This window comes from Thrips palmi, unplaced genomic scaffold (assembly GCF_012932325.1).
Source record: "Thrips palmi isolate BJ-2018 unplaced genomic scaffold, TpBJ-2018v1 HiC_scaffold_15, whole genome shotgun sequence".
In the NCBI taxonomy this organism is placed as follows: domain Eukaryota; kingdom Metazoa; phylum Arthropoda; class Insecta; order Thysanoptera; family Thripidae; genus Thrips; species Thrips palmi.
In genome coordinates this window covers 13825935-13847976 of record NW_023144624.1, presented here as the reverse complement: position 1 = coordinate 13847976, position 22042 = coordinate 13825935, and the positions used below count along the sequence as shown (strand labels likewise).

Here is a 22042-nt window from a genome sequence, read left to right as displayed (position 1 = left end):
TTTGTTTGAGATACTTATATATTCCTTTGAATTTGTTTGGATTTTCTTACTGTTCTTTGGAATTCACATTGTCCTCGGTAATTTGGTCATATCTTTCAAAGCTGCATTATGTTTTGATTCATATCTATGTGTCTTATTAAGAAATAATTAAGAATATTGCTCATAACAGCAAAGATGTCAAGTAGAACTGAAGGTCTTGATTTAATTAAAGAAATGGTTAAATTTATTGAGTTTTTTTATTTGAGTGAAACATTTCACTAATGTGAGTAAGTCAATGAGAAACAATTCAATTACTGACAAAATATGCACCGCTGAGGCCACCAAATGTTTGGGCACAGATTTCAGAACTGCAACTTCGAGCAAAATTGATTCCTTTCATCCCAAATTTTGTGTCATGCAGTTACATTAACAGATTCTTTCACCCAAACATGGCATCTAATGAAAATAAGATGGAGAAGCAGTTCGAACATGCAACTTGGCATTAGCCAGGCACCACCGCTGTTCTTCATCAGTGAAGGAAATGGAATAACATCTGTAAAGAGAAAAAACTTAGGGTCAGGGTGGGGAAAAATCAAACACTGCAGGAGTGGGGAAAAATCGTACACCCCAACTGAAGGCCCATTTCTCTTATTTTGATACCAGGATATACTCCCTGCTGGTTATTAGTACCCCACACTATCATGTAGAAGTGTTAGTCTAAAAATAAGGAAATCTAGTCTAAATGGGGCGTGCATTTCTGCCCCACCCTCCAGGTGTTTGGCTCTTCCGCACACTGACCCTAATAGAAATAGTGACCCTATGAAAGAAAAGAAGAAGAATCCTTACCATTTCATTGATTCGAAAATGTCAGGCAGAAGAGGGTCGGTGACAGCCTTGATCAATCTTAACTGGCCAGGCTGGAGGTGGAGAGATATTTTATCGCATGTGACTTTTAGATATTTAAGAATCCTCGGATATTGATGGACACCACCTCCCTTGAGAATGCGAGCAACAAAAGCCTTCAGGACAACTAACTTTATCTCACTTCGGAAGATCCATTCACCTGTCAAAATAATTTTTTTTTTTTTAAAGTCCTATTATTTTCAAGCATTTAATGCCCAGGGATGGGGATAAATGAAAACTTCGTAAGAACTGGAATATCTGTAATAGTGCCAGTTGTTTACCTTCATAGTAAAAAGTCTTGGCCACTACTTTCAAAACTCTGTTCCTTATTACTCGGTATCCTTTCTTAATGCACTGAAGGAAAAATTTTTGGTTTAATTTACCAACTGGCACATAACAGTTCACATAAGCATAAAATCGAAATGCAGATAGAAGGGATGATTTGTAAATATTTGTCAATATAGCATGTTTGGAATTGATCCTGATATCCAGCAGGCATGGATGCAGCTTGAGAACAATCCTCATCCGAGATAGAATAAGTCTGAAATCATACATGTAATTACCTTTGTGAAGTTACAAGTTAATAATAACAGTCACGCTCTTCAGGTGCTGCCACAATGGGTCAAGCTTGCCTTTCCGCCTCGTTGATCTGGTCCAATGCCCACTTGTGCCCAATGTGGCAGCACCTTGACACCTCTTACCTTCCTGGGTTTTTAGTTTTTGTTAAATCAAGACTGTGAACAATATTTGTGTTCTTGTATGATGAGAAGTTTGATTGTATTTGAAACATATTGACATCAATGGAGTATCCACAGAAAGGAACAGTTGATATACCATTGTCATACAAATTGGTTAATGCTTTTGAATCATTGAATGAAACGTGTTGATTAGGGAAATTAAACTGGCATGTCAACAAAAACCTTGCAAATATAGAGAAGGGAATAATTAGTACATTATATATACATTGACTTTATACCTGGAACACATGAAGCATACAAAGATGCAACTAATATACTCACTTCTCAGCCCTTTCTTTACATGGTGTTACAAATAAATAATCATCACAGTAACGGATGAAAATTTCATCCTTTCTTGTCTCTTGAAATTCACGTAGGAATTTAGAGCTAAGAGAGCTGTAATACAATTCACATAGACCCGATGAAAGATACATTCCTTGAGGAATGCCATGGCGAATTCGATATACTTGACCATCTATTTTAGTGCCCAAAAAACTAACACATTCATGAATATGTTGGAGGACAGGTTCTATCTCGGCATTCTGAAAAAAAAAAATACCCCATTGGTACTTAATCAATAATTCTGATATGAAGGGAAAGCTTTTCTTTGAAATGCTGATTTGAACCACTGTACCTTGACCTTGCTTCCTTTAATGACAGAAGAAGGTATCACTAAACGGGAAGATTCAAACATTATACATGATTTACGGCCCAATTTAACATTTCTCATCTCCAAGTCACCATCGGAGGGTTTCACAGTTTCATAAACAGTTTGCAAAATGTGAAGCATTGTGCTGTGATGAATGGAACCATAAGCATCACTCACATCCACCTAAATGAGAAGTCAGTATTCCAAATCTTTCAAAGGAGTTGATGATAACATGTTCTCAATACATAAAATAAAGGAATCAACTTACTTTTACAAAGTAATATGGTGGTCTGGTGTGAGGGTGAGGATGACATGAAATAATTCCACGCAGACCATCTTGGAGAAGCTTGTCAATACAAGGACCAAAAATAGTGTTTGTAGATCCACTAAAGTGAGCAAACTGAGACACTAACATTCTTGCATTTTCTCTTAATTTGATATCTGCAAGATCAGATGGCTTCCTAGAATTAAAATCAAAGTTAAGCATGGGAAATAGGTTAAATAAATGTAGAGCAATAATAGCTTCTTACCTAAACACAGTGATGGGTCGAAGAAGGCCGTTAGGCTTGATTATAAAGCGTGTCCGACCAAGATGAAGAACCCTTTCCTCCTGTTCTTTTCCAGCAATTGGCCTAATAGGTCCACTTCTGATTAAAGAGTCAATTTCTGCTTTCTTCCTCTTTTGCCATTGAGTCTTGTCACAAAACACTAGTTCTTTGGAGGATAGAGAAACAAGGCGCCATATCTGGTTGACAATATTTTGAACGTAAAGCAGCAACCACTTCACAAGGCAGGCTAACACGTGGAGTCGTAAACTATTTGAGGGCAATGACTGCTGGAGCCATAGAATATGACTCACTTTAAACCCATGCACCTTAGAACAAATAAAGAAAGTTAGGCAAGTATAACAAAAATTATTAACAAAAGAAGACTTACCATGGAACTTAAGCTGAAGTTTTGATGGTGACTTCCATAGATGACTTTCTTAACTAACTTCATAAATAATCTAAAATTTATTTTGGAGCCAAGAAGACTTGAGACTCCAACATGAGAAATAATAAAGTGAAGGACTTGCAAGACCACTTTACGAGGATATATAAGTTCATTCTCAACCTTCGACTTTACTTGCTCTAGAGCCAGATGAATATACAGATACAATCGATTATTTTGTTTCAACAGTTTTCCAAGTTCAATGAGCAAGTACTTATAGTTTATTTCTTTCTTTAAACCTTGATTCACAAGATCTTTGAAATCAACACCAACATTAGTGTCAAGAATATTTTTCAAAACCTTTTGCAAACTATTTTCCTGGAATAGACAGGCACTAAATTAAATTCGGAAGTTTTGACTTGAGAAGATTTAAGTATCTACACATACCTTTAAACGCTTTATTGATGCCCACTTTAGAATGTGAGGAGGTTTGGGGTTAATACAGTCATCAAAATTTATACCATTTCCGGGCTGATCTTTGAAGGGAGCCTTCTCAATGGCATAAATGCTAGTGCTCTCACACTTTGAATTAATTCTTCGAGACCTCATGGTGTCAATTCTCTGGCTTTAGTCAGGAGAACTAAAACTCATCACAAGTAAGTGAATGATGATGTTGAGAATACCTGCAACGCGCGCGCTACCGTAGTGTAAATAACAAAGTTGAGGACAAGTGGTGCAAATAGTGGCAGTGGGCCCGCGAAGCACTGTCTGTTTCAAAATACTTCTCGCAATTAGCTATTCGACCATGATTTGACCAGAAGAGCAGAAATATTATGTGATATTGTTTGAATACTTGTAGGATTTGGGCGCTTTGATTGTCCTCGAACGAACAGCTTGCGTTGAGTGCCTCCACAACCCCCTCCACAATCCCGAGAGAGGTCGCCGTACGTGTAGGCAACCCCTCGGGCGTCAGTGTTTGGCTGGTGGCGTACACCTCAGGCTGACTCGAACGCACACACACAAAATCTATGTGTGTACTCAGTACACACTTCTAGGTGCGTGCTTACAAGCATGCACTTCTAGGTGAGTACTTGCCTAAGCACGCACCTAGAAGTGTGTACTTGAATGAGTACACACTTACAAGGTAGGTTTACGCCAGACCGCGTCTTGTCGTAACAGGCTTCGCGATGTCTCGCTGCCTGTTCCTCCAATCCGCGCCTGGCGTACCTACCTTGGCCTGCGGCGCAAGGCTGCCTTCGGCAGTCAATGCTTGTCAATCATCAGTTACTTCTGAACTGTTGCATGCTGGGGGGCTCCGCCCCCCCAGACCCCCCTTCATTCTAGGTAGAGGTGCTTCATCTTCAAATTACACTATCTTGACCCTCGTAACTTTTCAACTTGTCGAGGCTTTTTTTCCATTTTTGCAGTCATTTCTTGTATCTTTGGGGTTTTGGTGATGGACATCGATTTTGACCGAGCAGGGGTGGAGTTTGAAGATAAAAGATTAAACTAACATATTCCGTTATAAAAAGTTTGTGTATTGGCCAACCCTAAGAGGAGCTACAAAAATCGTGAAAATGCATATTTTGGGCAGAGAACTGCCCTCTTTGTTCTTTCCATAGGACTGCGGTGGAAACGGTGGAAAAGCAGCGTTCCCCAGTGTGGTGAGGTAAGCCACCTGAGGCGCCGAAACTCATGTGGAAGAAGCGCACCTCAGCCCAGGCCCAGCGACAACATACAGGCAGCGAAACACGGACCTGCCTCCGTAACGCCTGCGAACTGGGAGGTAGGCACGCCCGCCATACTCCGCTACGTGGCTGGCTGCCTACCCGCCGTGCTCGCAGGCGCTCGCCCTATCTCGCCCCCATTCAGTTCACACTCGCAACAATGTTGAGCCATGGTGTCCCTGCGAAATCGTCGCGTTTAGCTCCTCTCGTGGTGAATGTGGTTAATTTTAAGATTCTACCGATGAAAAGGCATGGTTTTTATCGGTCCAGGTCATGCCCTCCGAAGTACCAACCTAAGGCCAACACATTACTTACTGTTTTAAATTATTTTTTATGACTAAACACGTTTTAGGTGTAAAGGAATTGCCTTCCATGTGGTTTTTTGCTTTATTTGTGGTAGCAGCACTACATCTGATGCCCTATGCCGCAAGCAGACTGCGTCGACCGCCTCACGCCCAACGACTGGATATCCTCCTCTTACTGTGGTGTGATTTTCTCCGAAACATCCCACACGTACTGATGCTACCTAAGCAGACACTAAACTTTAACAGCAGGTGACCAGAGAGAACCCGAGCGTCCGGACAAGCGGTTAATTAACTGTGACAGTAGAGCTGTGTATTCTACAATAAACTTTAACAGCAGAGGGCCCGAGAGAACCCGATCGCCCGGACCAGCGGCTAATATAACGGTGACGAATAGAGCTGTGTATTCTATAATGATGAAACTTTTGGTTACTTCAAAATTATCTCGAAGAGCACTTCATGAAACGGAACCGTATCATCTGCTTTGATGTTCTGGACTTTCCTGAACTTTCTAAAAATTTATTCTTACATTACAAATTTGATAAAGCTAGAAATTTTGTTTAAGCAGGAAAATTCTGCTGCAACGCCTGTGACACCTATGAATTTAATGTTTCTTTTTCAGTCGCTTTGCTTGTCTGTGCGCTTTGTAGTGAGTCTTCTTCTGGTCGGCTATTATCTCTGCATAGCGCTTCTTGGTAGACTTCTGGAATTCAGCATCAGCCAGGAGTTCATCAACAAGAGTCTTCTTGCGATCCTTCTTCGGAATGCGGCTGTGGTAGAAGTCAGCAGCAGACTCAACAATACGCCCAACCTAAAAGAAATATTTATCAATAACCCTTGCAAGTGAAAATAAAGAAAAAGTCTGCTAAAATTATAACAATCAAGTTCCAACCTGGAAATATTTAGGGAGTGTCTTGAAGTCATTTTTCTTGTAGAAATGTTTAGGGTCCAGAGAGGAACGCATTTTTAAGATTTCTAGATCATTTTTCATTTCTTCTGTAAGTTCAGGAGCTTTCATGTTATACCAGTTTTTGCCAGTTGACTTTGCTCTTTCCTCCTGTAATAGACAAAGATGTACATGCCAACAGTTGATTCTTTCAACATGGTTGCACATAGCTTGCGAACATAAAATCATGTACCTTTCGCTTTCTTGCAATTAGACGGCGTCCTTCATCATATGATGGAAGTGAATGCAGTTTTTCGAGACCTGGCTGCAGGACACTTTTTTCTAATGCTTTATCTGGATCAGCAAGACGCCTGACCATTTCACTAGATTGTAATTCTTGACAAGTAGATATTTTGGGCGAATCACTTTGCAATTGTAAATTTTTGGATGACTGAGATTGTAACGTTTTGATGATGATTCTCCAAAGTCTAAGTATGTATCATCTAAGTTATATTCTTTATCCTTTAAGGACCTGAAAAAAAAAGAAGACAATAGTGAGGAACGAAACAATAATTTGATACAACTGGTTTAAAAGCTCTGACAGATGGCTGATACCTTGATGTGACAGTGGCTGGTTTGGATTTCTGTGGCATAGGAATAAATGTGAAATCTGCAAGTTTCAAAAGTGAATACATGTTCAAATAATAAATTCCAAAGTAACATAAATTGGTTTCACAAGCAGATACAACATTCCTTACCATCGTCACTCTCATCATCACTAGATCTGATGTTACTGGGATCAACTTGACCTTTGACGTCAACAAAGAAGGCCATGTTGACCGATACTAATGCAAGTGGAATCACCGAGTGTATTTGGTACAGCTCAAGATATAGAAACTGGCTCGTCCTTGCAATAACACTTATCCGAGTCACAACAACAGGCACGAAACTGTCAGGTTATGTTTACGGGCGTTTTGACTGGTCAATTTTCCATACATTTTCCCTTCGCCTTCATTATTTGCAGGATAGCTTTCTGCTCCAGCTCGCCTTATTCACCCTCAACGATTCGATCGATCTCCATCATTATTGTGAACCAAGCGGCTTTGCTAGGTTAAATATATACGGTGTTTTGTAAGTTACCGTCGAAGAAACTTCCAAGGTTTCCCCTTCCTTACTTTCTTCGTATCTCTTCCCTCTTACCTCTTTAAAAGGTGAGTTTCGTTATTGTTCTGTGGTTCTTCAAATTCATGAACAGCGGTGGTCCCTTTGGACCCGGTACTTCACATATATGTCAAACTTTGTGAGACTTTCAACATTAACAAATCTTATCACTATTATTGCTTAAGTGACAGAAGGAAGTATACATCTACTTCTGTTTTTCAACCCATTATTTTCTTCCCTCTGACTAGGACCTCAGTCTGTGAGCTTCATTATAATTTTTGGAAACTCTGTACTTGTAATTTCTTCTCAGGATGAGAATGGCTCGTGGAAGAGGTAGAGGTGGGCCAATGCGGGGAGGCATGCGTCCCGGACCAAGACCAATGCCCCATGGCGTCAAACCTATGTACCTTCCTCGTCATCCTTTCGACTTGGCCTTATGTGAACCAACTTTTCCTCGTGTGAAGCCGATGGCAGATGAGACCGCGTTTACAAATGTGAGTTCTTACTTCTTATCCACATGTGTGAGTTAAAGCAGACTTTTAAAAAACAATTGCTTTACTAATCTAAATAATTTACTCCCAGGCATTGATGAAACGCAATCAGGAACTCAACCCAACTCAGAAAGAACACACTGCTGTCTTAAACTTGGTGACGAAACTTCAGGCAGTCCTTGATAGAATTGTCATTACCCCAGGTTCATTTGATGCTTGTGTGAGTTGATTCATTATTTTAAACTGCAGATGAATGATCTCATTGAAATCCTCAGCCTGATAGTGTATTTTAACTCTGCAAATTTGTTTTCAGCAAATTGATGAAGTGCGAGAAGTTGGTTCATACAAAAAGGGCACCATGATTACTGGTCATAATGTTGCTGACCTTGTGGTCATATTGAAGACTTTACCAACAAGAGAGGCAGTCGACAAATTTGCCCAGAAAGTTCATGAAGATGTTAAAACAGCATGTGGACGTGAAGGTATTGTGCAGCTGAAGTACAATAATTGTGTTTCTGCATGATCCATGTGGTTCCTTGCTAGTATATTCTGTTTGGTGTTGTGTTCATCCTTCATGCATATAGTACACACTTTGTGCATTTACAGCTGTCAATATGGCTATTACTGAGAGAGGTTTTGAGCTCTCAAAGGACGGTGCTACAGTGCGTATACTGGTGACTACAATTCTTCCAAATATTCGTAAACTCAATCCTGAGTTGCACTTGGATGCAAAGATTATACAAAGCCACCTAGCAGCTGTTCGTCACAGGTATGATTAAAAACAATTTTTGATCGATTTGTGAAAAGGCATGGTGAGTTTTCTTTCAAGCGACATATCATTATAATACTTTTTTCTAAATGGTTCCAGCCGCTGGTTTGAGGAAAACGCTCATCACTCAAGCATCAAAGTCCTGATTCGTTTGTTGAGAGACCTTAGAAAACGATTTGAAGGACTTGAACCTTTATCTCCTTGGATGTTGGACCTATTGGTTTGTATACTTTTAATAAACGGTTTAACATGTTTTATTTTCAAAGTACTCTTTATTTGACACCTCTGCTTGAACATACTTTCTAACTTTGACAGGCTCACAATGCAATTTTAAACAATCCTGGCCGCCAAGCCCTTCCAATCAACATTGCTTATCGGCGATGCTTACAGCTCTTGGCTGCAGGTCTATTTCTACCGGGATCAGCAAGTAAGGCACAGTTTTCTTAAAGCTTTTATTTACTACCAATGTGGACTCTACAAGTACAGTGAATATGCTTTCTCTCTTTAGGCATCACTGATCCCTGTGAAAATAACAACATGCGGGTACATACTGCAATGACTTTAGAGCAGCAGGATCAAGTTTGTTTAACAGCTCAAACACTTCTCAGAGTTCTCTCTCATGGTGGTTACAAACGGATTTTAGAAGGAAATTCCCGTAAGTTGATTTTGGTTTGGACTGGTCTTTACCAGATGCCTACCAATGTTTGTATTAATTTTTATTTAATTTGTTTAGCGGATATCACTTCAGACACCTCTGTGTGGGAAGACGTTGTTGTTTCACCACTAGAAAAAGCGTATGAGAAGCCTCCAGAGAAGAAAGAGGATGAAGACATGGAAGATGCACCGGCTGAAGAAACCATGGAAACTTGAAAAGACTGTATGGATTGTCGTTTGTGTAACCAAACAAGTGTGTTATTCTTTCATTTTGTTTTATTGAATTTTATGTTTATCAACATAGTTTTTGTTGAACTAAGTACTAAGCTAGTACTTGCCTGCACAATGTTGCACCAACATTTTTATTTTTTCACTTGTGTTCTTGTACTCACATTATTCATTTTTTCAGTGAGATCCATAGTTTGAGTATTAAACCTGTAGTCACATCCATCAATCATTATTTCTGTATTTGTTCTTGTCAGAGTACAATATTATGAAAGTATGAAACTTCAGCTATCAGTGGCAAATTTTGATCAGTGTTTGTCGTGAGGGAATAAAACAAAGCACTATGTACAAAAAGATTTATGTGGTTGATTATTAAAAAATTTTGTATTCTCATTTGGAAGGGCAAGCTTAATTAAATCCTATGGACTTTCAACATTCAAATCATAAAGCTGAAGAAGATTTTTAAGATAATCAGCTATAATACAGCCTTTCACTATTTTTACCTTAACAATTGAAACCATTTCTCCTGGAATGTTTTCTCATGTTCAATAATGATGGTCAAATAAGTACAAAAAGTTCACACACTAATGTCTCATGAATACTAATGGCAATAAAACTGACAATGTTGCTGAATGAAATTAACTACTGAACATAGTGAACTAAAGTTATTAAGGCACAAACTTTGCATCCGAGCAAAGGAAGCATGTGTAAATTTAATCAAAGCATATTAGGTACAAATGAAAAAAATCAATATCTAAAAATCTATATCTTCAACTTATTAACGATTCAATCTTAACAACAAACAAGTCACAAAAAGTGAATTCAGTAAAAAATACAACAATGTTTAAAATGAATGTCATGCAAATCTATAATAAAAACTGAACAAAAATATCACAATAGGCAAAATTTGCACTTCTGTCCTAAGTTCTTTCCCAAAATTTGCAATCGAAGCTATTCACTTTTTCAAGTGTAGAAAAATGTCTCTGATTTAAGAGCCTCAATAAGCACCTGAGGTAATTCCAAAATGCACTCTCTCATTCTCCAACCAATAGAATGCACTGTAGTCTTTTGGTGAGACCCACTGAAAAAAAAGGAGGGAGATAGGTCAAGCTTGTTTTCTACTGGAAACAAACATCACATTTCAATTTTATTTGTTCCATACCCTCGGCTCTGCGCATCCACTTGGGCTTGCTCCAGACAACACCAATGTAGTAAGCTGGTATTCCCGACAAAGTGATGAGGAGTCCCATAACTAAAAACACAAAACAACATCATCATCAATGAAAATTATGAAAAGAAAATATGTTCAATTGTCCTACATGTCATCTCATACCAAGAATCACTGGTGAAAATGGGATCAGGATTTTCTGATCACTTAGAACTGATCGCTTTCTGGATCAGAATATAGAAGATCAAAAAAGAACCTGATGAACACCTTTTCTGATGTTTTTGTCCTGAATTCTGATCACGTTTCTGATCATCATGGTTCTGATCCTCGTGAGAGTGGAATCAGAAATTGTATTATCAAGTCATCTGACCGAATATTTTCATGGTCATGTACATGTAAGATACCATAAGATACGAAGATGAGGCAAACTGCTCTAGGGGGTCAAAACATAGTCCGATCCATTTCTGCAATCCGCATCGGCTCTCAAAATGCCAGAAGATATGGTCCAAATTTCATGGCCTTGAAAATGCCCTAGCCAAATGTTGTGAACATACCGCTCAACAAATTTGAAACCAAAATTCCAAAAACTTTCTATTTTACAGGCATCAAGACTTTTCAGTTGTAAGGATTTTCTGATGGTTTTGCATGTCATCAGAATGCCTTTGTTTTCTGATGACTCTATTGTGGTCACTGTCACGTCATCACACTTGCCTTCTAATCACTTTGAGTCAGAAATTTCCCCTGATCACTTGTATGCGATCAAACTTTTTCTCTAAACACTTCACAGTTGTCATAAATTCTTGTAACTCTGATGTTAATTTTTTCTGGTAATGCACCACTGATCAGAAAATCACAACTTTTATCAGAAAAATGGGGAAATGATCAGAGAATTCGGATCCCATTTTGAGGGGTCCTAATCAAAAGATCTTGTCTGCGCGTTCCCCCCAAGACAATCTTATCTTAAACGCAGGCAAATTTCACTCAGTTTGATCATTTGGTACAGCTACAAATCAATATAATTTGTGACTAAATTCACTGAAATGTGAAGATGAAAGATCAAAGAAACCAACAGTACATGCAGAAATATATTCCGCTTACTCTCGTACCCATCCTAAATGGTCAAACTGAGTGAAATTCGCCTGCGTTTAAGATAAGATTGTCTTGGGGGGAACGCACAGATGAGATCTTATGAATAGGACCCCTCGATTTACACCAGTGAAATAAGGGGGCCGTGCTCCGCACTTCCGAGAAACCTCGTTCCTGCCTCGCGGTGCACGCAGGGAAGTCCAAAGCCACGGCATGCTTCGCTGCTTCGCATGCTTACATGTGTACCACGGCTGTGCCCAGGCCCCGATGGCCACGATGCTGAGGCACACCACCAGGAAGGCGAGGGCATACTTACATGTGTTCCACGGCTGTGCCCAGGCCCCGATGGCCACGATGCTGAGGCACACCACCAGGAAGGCGAGGGCATACTTACATGTGTTCCACGGCTGTGCCCAGGCCCCGATGGCCACGATGCTGAGGCACACCACCAGGAAGGCGAGGGCATACTTACATGTGTTCCACGGCTGTGCCCAGGCCCCGATGGCCACGATGCTGAGGCACACCACCAGGAAGGCGAGGGCATACTTACATGTGTTCCACGGCTGTGCCCAGGCCCCGATGGCCACGATGCTGAGGCACACCACCAGGAAGGCGAGGGCATACTTACATGTGTTCCACGGCTGTGCCCAGGCCCCGATGGCCACGATGCTGAGGCACACCACCAGGAAGGCGACGGGCACGACGAGCGGCACCCGGATCGGCCGCGGCACGTCGGGCTGCGTCCAGCGGAGCACCAGCACGGACACCACGGACAGCGAGACGAACATCCACAGCACCTGGCTCATGTACTCGATCAGGGTGTACACGTCGGCCGCCACGACCATGGCGCTCGCCAGCACGCCCTGCATCAGGACAAGTAGAGGGGTCAGTGGTTGAGAGTGCGAGGGCGACGGGGGCGACGGGCTCGCCAGGCTCACCGTGATGACGAGCGCGGGCGCGGGGGTGTGCTTGTGGACGTGGCGCAGCGCGAGCACGGCCGGGAGGTGGCCGTTCTGCGCGCCGGCCTCGAACAGGCGGCCCGACGTGAACAGGATGCCGTTGATGCTGCCGAAGCACGACAGCGACACGAACAGCGGCACCATCCACGGCACCAGCGGCAGCTTCTTGTCCCCGAAGATCTGCCGCCAGAGAAGGGCATCACAGAGTTAAGGGCAAGCGCGGGTCCAGTAAGGGGGCAAAACGACAATTGACGTCCTTGGCCTCTAGATAGCCCCCTGCAAGGTAGGCAAAAGGGGCACTCTCTGCCCGCTCTGCCCCTGGAGCATTAGTGCTACGATAGGCCAGCTCTGAATCCGCCACGAGGGGTGACCCACTGTAAAATTTTGTGTACAATGATTGTGCGAATGTGCAAGAATGTGCAAGATTTCCGGTGTTTTCGCCACATGTGTTGCCTACTTACTGGCGTTTTTGGCACCTGAATGTGGAATGGGGTCAAATTTTGTACAATGAATGTGGGAAGCTGTTCCCCCCTCGATCCGGCACCGGTTGGAAAGGGGGCCGAAGTCGCCTCCCTGAAGTCCAATGCGAGGACTCACCACGGCGATGGCGAAAGACGACAGCATCTCCGGCTTGGTGAGCACGATGAAGTAGGCGGCGTTGACGAGGACGTACACCAGGGTGACGAGGGGGACCGCCAGGCAGATGGCGCGCGGCAGGTTCCTGCAAAATACGGAAAATGATGGACCAGTCGTGATAAGGGAGAGCCTGCGGAGGGAGGGTGGAGGTTGTCAGAAGCGCTTCGTAAGGCGTTCCTCCCTCCTCCTTCGTGGGGCAAATTCCCAGCCCTTTGCCCCCCGCCCCTCTGACCCGCCGACATTGCCCCGCCGCCCCGACAGAGACCGGGTGCTGGCCAAAGCTGGCTGGCGCCTGTTGCGTGGCGCGGCACGCACAGTGGGCCAGAAGACCGGTGGAGGCGGCCAAAACTCTAGACGCGTTTTGAGCTCCAGCGTCGCTAAATGGGACTCGAATCGAACGTGTGACCCCACCAATGGATTGCTCTTCGAACGAGGAATCCATTGGTGGGGTCACACGTTCGGTTCGAGCCCTGTTTAGCGACTTTACCGCTCAAAACGCGTCCAGAGTTTTGGCCGCCTCCCCCGGTCTTCTGGCCCACTGTGGCACGGCGGGGCTCTGTTCGAAATGGCCCGACGAGCCTTTGTCCGAAACATGACGGGCGTCTTGTTCTGACGCGGCCCGCCTGGAGCGGCCTTTGCAGACGAGACTGGCGGACCGCCCCGCCTGCGATGCCTGTGTGTCCGGCACAGCAACCAGGTCCGGCTTTGGGGCTCGCCACGGCGCCACGCCCAGGGCAGAGGCAGGAGGCAGGCCAGAGGGCGGTGGCGGCAGGGTGCGCGAGGGTGGTCGGGTCGGTGGGGGTGTGCGGGAGGTGCTGGGCAATCGTGAGAAACCCACCCCGAGACCGAGGGTCGGGCCACTGCCGGGGCACTGTCGGGGCACGGCCAGGAGCCGACATTTTATCGCAGAGACGTTCATTAGCAATTGAAAGTCGCGGCAAGACGAATGGCGCGGCGCCGCCCCGCCCCGAGGCCGCACGGATCCACCCACCACAACCACACTCGGCCACGGCAGCCAGGTGTCGGTACGCGCGTTCCAGCCTTATCTCACTTCCGGTTTCGCACCGGGAGTCGCATGAGTCGGGGCGCCAGAGACACCGATCCCAGTGTAGGGCCGCCCATGGCCAGCCACTGTCATTCCCCGGAGGGGTTGGGGTTGGGGATGGGGCTGGGGGCTCGCAGCGCCCACTCAGAGGATATTGCGGGGCGGCGGGGCTCCGTGGTGCCATGGTGGTGCTCTGTGGGACGGACGGGCGTAAATGCGAGCAGCGGGGGAGGGGATGGGGAGGGGAAAACGGCGAGGGGAGGGGGGGACAGGGCAAACACGGCGGCGCTTTTCTTCACAAAAAGCAGACGATTCTCGCTGCAGCTTTCGTCTCTGTCTCTCTCGCACCCGTGGCGGGCGTCCCGTGGAGGTGCGAGGGAGAGAGATAGATCGACGAACGCAACGGAATCAAACTGCTGCCGACGTTCGGATCGCCGTCAAGAAGCGGGGCGGCGAGGAGCAGGTAAGGGGGATCGTCGAGGGGCGGGCCGGGGAGGGGGAGAGGCGCTGCAAGAGCACCCTGCCGCACTAACTAAACCACTCGGCGCGAAACGCCAAACGCTGTCGCCGCGCCCCGCCTGGCCCCGCCCCGCCCGCACCGCCTTCCACCCCGACTCCTGACACGTTCGCGCTCTTCCAGCGCTTCTTTCTCGAGACCAGTCTCTCCTCCGGCCTCGCCGCCCGCTCCGACCAACTTGTTGAACTGTTTGCCGACACTGCCCGGAGAATCGGGATCGGGACCGCGTCTCCGATGAAAATCATCGGCCATTACGCGGCACAAGCGTAACAAGCGCCGGCGATGGCGGAGAAAACAAAAAGGCAGCGGCGGTGTTGGAAAACGCTGCAAGTGCCACTTTGCCGACGAGTTATCCCGGAGGGGGAGGAGGAGGGGGAGGGGAGTCCGGCGAGTCCCGGGTCGGCTTTACGGTGGAGGAGCACGGACACGTGGAGCAGGAGCAGGATTTCCGCGGCAAACTCCGGGCGACGGCTAAGTCGGCGACACGGGCCAATTAGATTTCATTCTGTCCGCTAATTCCCGCTTCCCGCCCGCCTGCAGCCCCATTCCGAACTGCGCTGTCGCCGCTGCGTCTCTCTCCCACCCGCGGGGCGCTCCGTAGGGCGTGGCGAGAGAGACAGACGGCTGCAGGCGTTGCTCGGGTCTGCCAAGGCGGCAGGGGGCGTGTCGCAGTCGCAGCGTCCCAGTCAGTGTACGGGGCCCTTCGCCAAACTCCCGCCGCTTGATACAAAATTAAGTTTCCTCCAATTTTGCCTCATTCAACGGTCTGCTGAGCTGGCGCAGCTAGCGCGCGTCGAGGCGTCTTACTTGTAAGGGTCCTGCAGCTCGTCGATGACGAAGTTGAGCTGGTTCCAGCCGCCGAACGCGAACAGGCCGTAGTAGGCCGCCAAAGCCACGGCGCTCGGCGAGAACTTGCCCTCCCAGGCCGGCGACAGGTTGTCCACGCCATCTGCGGGGAAGGAGAGGAAATTGGGTTAAGAAGTGACAAAGACTCGAGTGAGTGAGTGAGTGAGTGAGTGAGTGAGTGAGTGAGTGAGTGAGTGAGTGAGAGAGAGAGAGAGAGAGAGAGAGAGAGAGAGAGAGAGAGAGAGAGAGAGAGTGTGTGTGTGTGTGTGAGAGAGAGAGAGAGAGTGTGTGAGTGTGTGTGTCGCCGACCAGCCGTTCAGGCCGACGTTTGCTCGCAGTGTCCACGCCCCGCGGGGCCCGCAGAGGCCTTCAATGTACAGATTGGCTTGAGTGACTCGCGTCGTCGATTCGATTCTCGTCGATCTGATCCGCGCGCCGAGCGAGGCGTCGCGGCGTGGAGCAGCGCGGCGCGATGACGGCACTCTGCTTTCACTCATCGGCGGAGGGGACGCGCTCCGCCTCGCCGTCAACAAGTGCGTACCTCACAGTGGGCCAGAAGACCGGTGGAGGCGGCCAAAACTCTAGACGCGTTTTGAGCTCCAGAGTCGCTGAATGGAACTCGAACGGAGCGTGTGACCCCACCAATGGACTCCTCGTTCGGAGAGCAATATATTGGTGGGGTCACATGTTCGGTTCGAGTTCCATTCAGCGACTCTGGAGCTCAAAACGCGGCTAGAGTTTTGGCCGCCTCCACCGGTCTCCTGGCCCACTGTGTACCTGTGGCGGCTGAGACGGCGCCCAGGACGATGAAGAGGATGAGGGCGAGGATCTTGGCCCAGGTGAAGACGCTCTGCACGCGCATGGCCAGGCGCACCGACGCGCTGTTCACCGCCGTCAGCAGCCCTGACAAACAAAACAAACACCGTGGAAATAGACCGAGTACCCTGGCCGAGCGGGAGTCCGCGCCCCGAATCGAAGAGTCGATCGGAGTCTAGCAGTCGAGTGCAAGGCAACTCCATTTTAACTGCATTAATGATTGTTTGGTGCCGCCATGGACGGACGTCGACGGACGTACCTAGCCCCGCCACGGCGAGCAGCTTGATGACGGCCTCGGGCGGCTCGCAGTCCGAGAAGAAGGGCTTGGCGGCGTACGAGGCGAAGGTCCTCGCCATGACGGCCAGCGGCGTGGGCTGCAGGATCACCAGGGAAGTCCAGAGCTGCAGGAAGCCGCACAGCGGGCCCAGCGCCGTCGTCAGGTACGCGTACTCGCCGCCGCTGCGGTTCACGACGGTGCCCAGCTCGGCGTAGCACAGCGCGCCCAGGCAGGAGAAGACGCCCGCCAGCATCCAGATGACCAGGCTCAGGCCCACGGACTCGGTCTCCTTGAAGACGCCGGTGGGGGAGACGAAGATGCCCGAGCCCACGATGGAGCCCACGATGAGAGCCACGCCGCCCGCCAGGGTGATCTTCCGCAGCGGGGCCTGCTTCTCCTGCTTCGTCGGCGACCCGGGGTCAGCGCCGTCGGCGCCCTCGGCGCCATCCCCGGTGGCGGTCATGTCGCGCGGTCACCTGAGGAGGAAGGCCACTTTGAAGAGCTTCGACGTGACGGCCAGCAGCAGGCCCCATAAAAGTTGTCCCCACTTAACGGATGGCTGCAAGACCCCGAAATGAGCAGTGCGTCGTGCGTCACGCCGTCGGCGTCGTCTTGGCCCCGGGCTTGGCCCGCCCCGCCTACAAGCACGGCGCCAGCGCGCCAGGCCGCGTGCATGCCTCGGGCCGTGCCGCCGGGCCGCCTTGCGTCGCGCCACCCATTCTCGTGGGCGCCTCGGCCGCCTCGGCGCGCTAGACGCGCCGCCTCTACACTGGAAAGGCCCCGTCCATCACGGGACCAGTAAGGACCCTCGCAGTAGGGCACACCAGCTTTGCTTCTCTTGGGGACACTTCGAGTGTTTTCGCCGAGCCGGAATGCGTTATTAACCCATCCATATCCATTCATTCATTCATTCATTCATTCATTCATTCATTCATTCATTCATTCATTCATTCATACGCCCATTCATTCATTCATTCATTCATTCATTCATTACGCATTCCATTCACATTCATTCATTCATTCATTCATGCATTCATTCATTCATTCATTCATGCATTCATTCATTCATCTGCATTCATTCAATTCATGCTCATTTCATTCATTCATGCATTCATTTCATTGCATTCATTCATTCATTCATCATTCATTCATTCATCATTCATTCATTCATCATTCTTCATTCCGCCTTCATTCATCGCCCATCATTCATTCATCCGCCCATCATTCATTCTCATCCATTCATTCATTCCATTCCTCCCATTCATCGCCATTCATTCCCCCGCCCACATTCATGCCATTCATTCATCCGCCCATGCATTACATTCCCTTATCCTCTCTTCCTTCCGGTTTCCCTCCCTTCCATCGGTACCACACTACCACACACTGACGACACATGGAGCGCACTCGTCATGCATATGCAGGTTGCACTTGCGCCCTCCCCTTTTCCCACGTGTTGCATTCGCGCCCGCCCGGCTGGATTGGATGTCGCAGAGGGTCCCACACCGCCGCGCAGCTGGCTACCACCGGCCAGATATTCAATACCGAACCGCGTACATTTCATGACTCGCCGTGAGCGAGATGCGCCGGCGTGTAGCAGGCTGCTTCCCAAGAGTCGTTTTGTCGCCTGTCTCTGTCCACTCACGGGGCAGATGGCGACGAAACGACTCCCCGGTCATCGGTCCGCGCTGTGCACGGCTGTGCGCAGGACAGCGCAGGGCCACGCGGCTGAGTTGCGCGGCGTGCGACTTCACCTGCCATCGATCCAACGACCGGCAACACGCCGGCAACCCTCAGCGCCGAGCTGCGACCGATAGCGGGCTGCAGGACACGGCGGACAGGTGGCGGCAGGACGACTGTCTCCTCGGCCTCCTCCAGGCAACCAATGAGCTGACACGGCGGACAGGTGGCGGCAGGACGACTGTCTCCTCGGCCTCCTCCAGGCAACCAATGAGCTGACACGGCGGACAGGTGGCGGCAGGACGACTGTCTCCTCGGCCTCCTCCAGGCAACCAACGAGCTGACACGGCGGACAGGGGCGGCAGGAGACTGTCTCCTCGGCCTCCTCCAGGCAACCAATGAGCTGACACGGCGGACAGGGGCGGCAGGACGACTGTCTCCTCGGCCTCCTCCAGGCAACCAATGAGCTGACACGGCGGACAGGTGGCGGCAGGACGACTGTCTCCTCGGCCTCCTCCAGGCAACCAACGAGCTGACACTGCTCCGCGCGCGGCCGCGGCGACACTGACAGACGTCGCGCTGACGCGCCGCGGTAATGCATACTCAAACACGTCGGCAGTCAACACCGCGCGAAAGCGCCACGCCTACCTGGAGGAGCCGGCCAAGTCGGCAAAGCGCGCGCGGCGCCGCCGCCGGTGTTCGAACCCGCGCGCCGCGCTCTGCTCCAGGCCGACGATTAGGGCGCGAAGGCAGTCAGGCCATTTCACCTCCCAGTGCATCGCCGTCCGGGTGGATGGGGGAGGCGGAAGGGGGGGGGGGGCGACAGAATGGGCTCATAGTCGACACTTTTCCAAAGCGATAGCACTCAGCAAACACGGGCACGCCGCGGGCAGCACGCAGGCAGGGCAAGGGCAGGGCCAAAGGCGCCCCGCGGGGAAGGACAGGGTGACTGACCCACTGGAAATTCAATGCCCTTCAACAGCGATCAATTAAAACACGTACCGTGACATCAAAAACTTCGAAAAAAATGATTCTCGTAATAATTCAACGACGGTTTTAGAAGTGAAACTACGGGGCACATGTTTGAGGTTCACCGGCCACGTGACTGGGAATTTTTTCACTGGCTCAACCCTGTTCCACCTGCACGCAACGCACCGGCAATTTTCCATACGGCGCCGTTTTCCCTCGAACTACTACGGGGCCCTGCGGACACACCGAACAAGCCGAACACGCACACGTGCGGCGCGCGGCCGGCCACTGACTTCGCCACTCCGGCCACAGGCCGGGCCGAAGGCGTGGCAGCGCCGGGCTGCCGAAAACAGGCGGGCGGCACAGAGCAAGCAAGGGCAAGTAGCACAACACGGATGACGACATACCTCTGTCGGCTCCTGGAGGCAACGGTTCCCTGCGGTTCCCGGCGGCCGGCGAGTTGCACTGAACGGCACTGGCGGACCCGACGGCGGCCGGACGCCGACTGCCGCTCTGCCGGCTCTGCCGCTGCCGCAGGAGCAGTACGTGAGGCTGGTGGGGATGCCAGGCTGACGATTTGGCGATTGCGGAAAAGCCGAAACGGGCGTACGCGGCGTGCGGCGCGCGGGGCCGGCGTGAGGTTGAGGTTCCTGGTCGACTGTCGAAGGACTCGGCAAGGCAAAGGCAGAGGCAGGACCCGCGCACTCGCCTCGTCCGTCGCCCCGGCCGGCACCGTCTCCCCGACTACCGCCACGCCACGCCTGTTCTGTTCGTTCCTCGTTCGTTGGTTCGGCTCGGCTCGGCTCGGCTCGGCCGCTTTGCTTGGCGCCTTGTCCGGTCCGGCCTGCGAGTGCGAGTGAGAGAGAGCGACTCGGCGGCGCGGCGGCGGCAGCGTCAGCGTCCACCCCTCCCCCTTTCCCCGCCAGGCCGCGCAGCCCTTCCCCGACGCCGTCCCCTCCCCTCCCCTCCCCCTCCTCCTTCCCCGCCGTCGAACCGCGACTCGCGCTCGGCAAGGATCGCGGCGTCGCCTCCTCCCCTGTCCTCCCCATTCCCTCCCTTTTTCGACGATCTTTCCCCTAAAATGAGGCGACCTGTTGAGTGGGGTGCGTGCCGCCAGCGTGCCGCGCCTAGAGTCCGCATGGATAGCACCAACATGAAGCGGTATTGCGTCAGACGGCGGCAAGGGTACCACCGCGCCAATCGGACTTGAAACAGCACGCGGGTGCTGGGTACGCTCACACAGGGGTTTGCCCGTCGCGCCCTCTCGCGTGCACGCATGGAAAACCATTAAACATATGGGGCCTGAGGTTTTTCTTTCGGTCCATCACTTTCCCCTCGAGGCGCGGTTACACTGGCTGGCTGGCTCGAGGCGGGAGGTTTGGCCGCCCTGGGGGCACTGCTGGCACTGCTGGCGCTGCTGCTGCGGCGACGGGGCGGTGGCGCCGCGCCGCGCGGCAGGACGGGCAGGACGTCGAGACCCACTCTGAGTCCTCGTCCTCCAGTCGCGACTCCTCCTTGCCCGGCCCGGCCACGCCGAGGCGCATGAGTCTCGCTCCGGCGGCAACCTCCCGGTGCATCCCGGTCTCGGGGACTCGAAGCTCTCTAGGGTCGACCCACTTCCGGTCGCGATCGACTTCGCATATCGATTTCGCGCCTATTTCGAGTTTTATCGCCCAGCGTCCTGTTTTAGTGAGCTCTGCCGCCGAAACAAAGTGTCGTTCAGCGTGAAAAAGACTGGTAAAGGGGTATTTGTCGGCGAGATGGATAAGATCGAGGCGGGGCGGAAGGTTTTAATTGGCCGCGAGGAGTTGCTGTACTTTTGACGGCGTTCCGAAACAGTTGTTGTTCTGCAACGTACCGCGGCGGCTGCAAAGACAGGTAAGTACAGTAACAGTTCAGCAATGCCGATTGCCACAGAGACGGTGCACTTGGTTCCAAAAGTGTGTATGAAAGCGATGGGAGGCGGTCATTCCCTGTTCTCTCGCTGCGCTCAGGGACACCATTTTAGAACGCGCCCTCGGCGGACTCAGCGGGGGGTGACTGACAAACAACGTCGCCACACGTTGATGCAACGACTGCCCCCTTTGCACGCATGATGCAAAAGAGCAGTCAGTAACTGCACACCGCAAGGTGAGACACTAGGATAGCCGTTTCATTAAGAAAAACGTTTCTGTTCCAACTTCAATGTGAATCAATGTTTTTGTCAGGAGCTGCATCGACTATCGACCCTCGATGTCCGGAACATAGGATGCTGGGCTGCCGCCAGCACTGCTTCACCACGGCGCCGGGCGTCGGCGGCGACCCCTGGAGCAGCGCGCTGACGCCCCCGGCCACCCCCACGTCGCCGACGCCGTCCACGCCGTCCACGCCGTCCACGCCAGTCCACGCCGTCCACGCCGTCCACGCCGTCCACGCCGTCCACGCCTTCCACGCCGTCCACGCCGTCCACGCCGTCCACGCCTTCCACGCCGTCCACGCCGTCCACGCCATCCACGCCATCCACGCCGTCCACGCCGTCCACGCCATCCACGCCGTCCACGCCGTCCACGCACGCCGTCATCTTCTTCAGTGAGTCTCTCCCACCCACAACAGCCGAACCCAGCACTCGAAGTGAAACGAACTTTGCGCGGCTA

The 22042-nt window shown here is 50.0% G+C and overlaps 4 protein-coding genes and 1 long non-coding RNA gene across 6 annotated transcripts; 2 read left to right on the top strand and 3 right to left on the bottom strand.

The window, feature by feature from the left end:
* Positions 1-217: 217 nt before the first annotated feature.
* On the bottom strand, positions 218-4064 carry LOC117641442 (telomerase reverse transcriptase-like). The gene is made up of 10 exons (XM_034378768.1): positions 3646-4064; positions 3205-3576; positions 2799-3142; positions 2537-2729; positions 2254-2451; positions 1902-2161; positions 1584-1802; positions 1164-1423; positions 826-1042; positions 218-532 (listed from the first exon to the last, which is right to left on the bottom strand). Coding segments are annotated over exons 1-10 (2226 nt in total). The 5' UTR covers positions 3808-4064; the 3' UTR covers positions 218-531.
* Positions 4065-5707: 1643 nt separating this feature from the next.
* On the bottom strand, positions 5708-6947 carry LOC117641620 (deoxynucleotidyltransferase terminal-interacting protein 2-like). The gene is made up of 5 exons (XM_034379107.1): positions 6872-6947; positions 6729-6783; positions 6367-6613; positions 6120-6284; positions 5708-6038 (listed from the first exon to the last, which is right to left on the bottom strand). The coding sequence occupies exons 1-5, from the start codon at positions 6945-6947 to the stop codon at positions 5832-5834; spliced, it is 750 nt and encodes a 249-aa protein (XP_034234998.1). The 3' UTR covers positions 5708-5831.
* Positions 6948-7143: 196 nt separating this feature from the next.
* LOC117641369 (interleukin enhancer-binding factor 2 homolog) lies at positions 7144-9806 on the top strand. Of its 2 annotated transcripts, XM_034378626.1 has the most exons (9): positions 7144-7324; positions 7585-7768; positions 7857-7985; positions 8079-8247; positions 8372-8534; positions 8634-8754; positions 8850-8961; positions 9043-9189; positions 9268-9404. In XM_034378626.1, exons 2-9 carry the CDS (start codon positions 7586-7588, stop codon positions 9402-9404), a joined length of 1161 nt encoding a protein of 386 aa, XP_034234517.1. In that variant the 5' UTR covers positions 7144-7324; position 7585. The 2 variants fall into 2 exon arrangements, with proteins under 2 accessions (XP_034234517.1, XP_034234519.1); XM_034378628.1 differs by lacking the exon at positions 7144-7324 and having other exon boundaries at positions 7586-7768; positions 9268-9806.
* LOC117641368 (large neutral amino acids transporter small subunit 1-like) lies at positions 9756-20170 on the bottom strand. The gene is made up of 9 exons (XM_034378625.1): positions 19817-20170; positions 16746-17239; positions 16448-16573; positions 15632-15773; positions 13224-13347; positions 12606-12806; positions 12296-12530; positions 10576-10665; positions 9756-10494 (listed from the first exon to the last, which is right to left on the bottom strand). Exons 2-9 carry the CDS (start codon positions 17224-17226, stop codon positions 10448-10450), a joined length of 1446 nt encoding a protein of 481 aa, XP_034234516.1. The 5' UTR covers positions 17227-17239; positions 19817-20170; the 3' UTR covers positions 9756-10447.
* Positions 20171-20910: 740 nt separating this feature from the next.
* Positions 20911-21719, top strand: LOC117641580. The gene is made up of 3 exons (XR_004587490.1): positions 20911-21287; positions 21404-21539; positions 21617-21719. It is a non-coding gene; the product is annotated as an uncharacterized LOC117641580 (long non-coding RNA).
* Positions 21720-22042: the final 323 nt, after the last annotated feature.

Excerpts from the sequence above, each read along its gene's own strand:
- LOC117641442 (XM_034378768.1), bottom strand. The coding sequence starts at position 3,807 with ATGAGGTCTCGAAGAATTAATTCAAAGTGTGAGAGCACTAGCATTTAT. Across the intron at positions 2,452-2,536 it reads CACCATATTACTTTGTAAAA|GTGGATGTGAGTGATGCTTA; the intron begins GTAAGTTGATTC and ends CTTCTCATTTAG. Across the intron at positions 1,043-1,163 it reads CAAGACTTTTTACTATGAAG|GTGAATGGATCTTCCGAAGT; the intron begins GTAAACAACTGG and ends TTATTTTGACAG.
- LOC117641620 (XM_034379107.1), bottom strand. The coding sequence starts at position 6,947 with ATGGCCTTCTTTGTTGACGTCAAAGGTCAAGTTGATCCCAGTAACATC. Across the intron at positions 6,285-6,366 it reads TAATTGCAAGAAAGCGAAAG|GAGGAAAGAGCAAAGTCAAC; the intron begins GTACATGATTTT and ends TGTCTATTACAG. Across the intron at positions 6,039-6,119 it reads CACTCCCTAAATATTTCCAG|GTTGGGCGTATTGTTGAGTC; the intron begins GTTGGAACTTGA and ends TATTTCTTTTAG.
- LOC117641369 (XM_034378628.1), top strand. The coding sequence starts at position 7,586 with ATGAGAATGGCTCGTGGAAGAGGTAGAGGTGGGCCAATGCGGGGAGGC. Across the intron at positions 7,769-7,856 it reads ATGAGACCGCGTTTACAAAT|GCATTGATGAAACGCAATCA; the intron begins GTGAGTTCTTAC and ends ATTTACTCCCAG. Across the intron at positions 7,986-8,078 it reads CAGGTTCATTTGATGCTTGT|CAAATTGATGAAGTGCGAGA; the intron begins GTGAGTTGATTC and ends ATTTGTTTTCAG.
- LOC117641368 (XM_034378625.1), bottom strand. The coding sequence starts at position 17,226 with ATGACCGCCACCGGGGATGGCGCCGAGGGCGCCGACGGCGCTGACCCC. Across the intron at positions 16,574-16,745 it reads GCTCGCCGTGGCGGGGCTAG|GGCTGCTGACGGCGGTGAAC; the intron begins GTACGTCCGTCG and ends TTTGTTTGTCAG. Across the intron at positions 12,531-12,605 it reads CGCCCGCGCTCGTCATCACG|GGCGTGCTGGCGAGCGCCAT; the intron begins GTGAGCCTGGCG and ends GTCCTGATGCAG.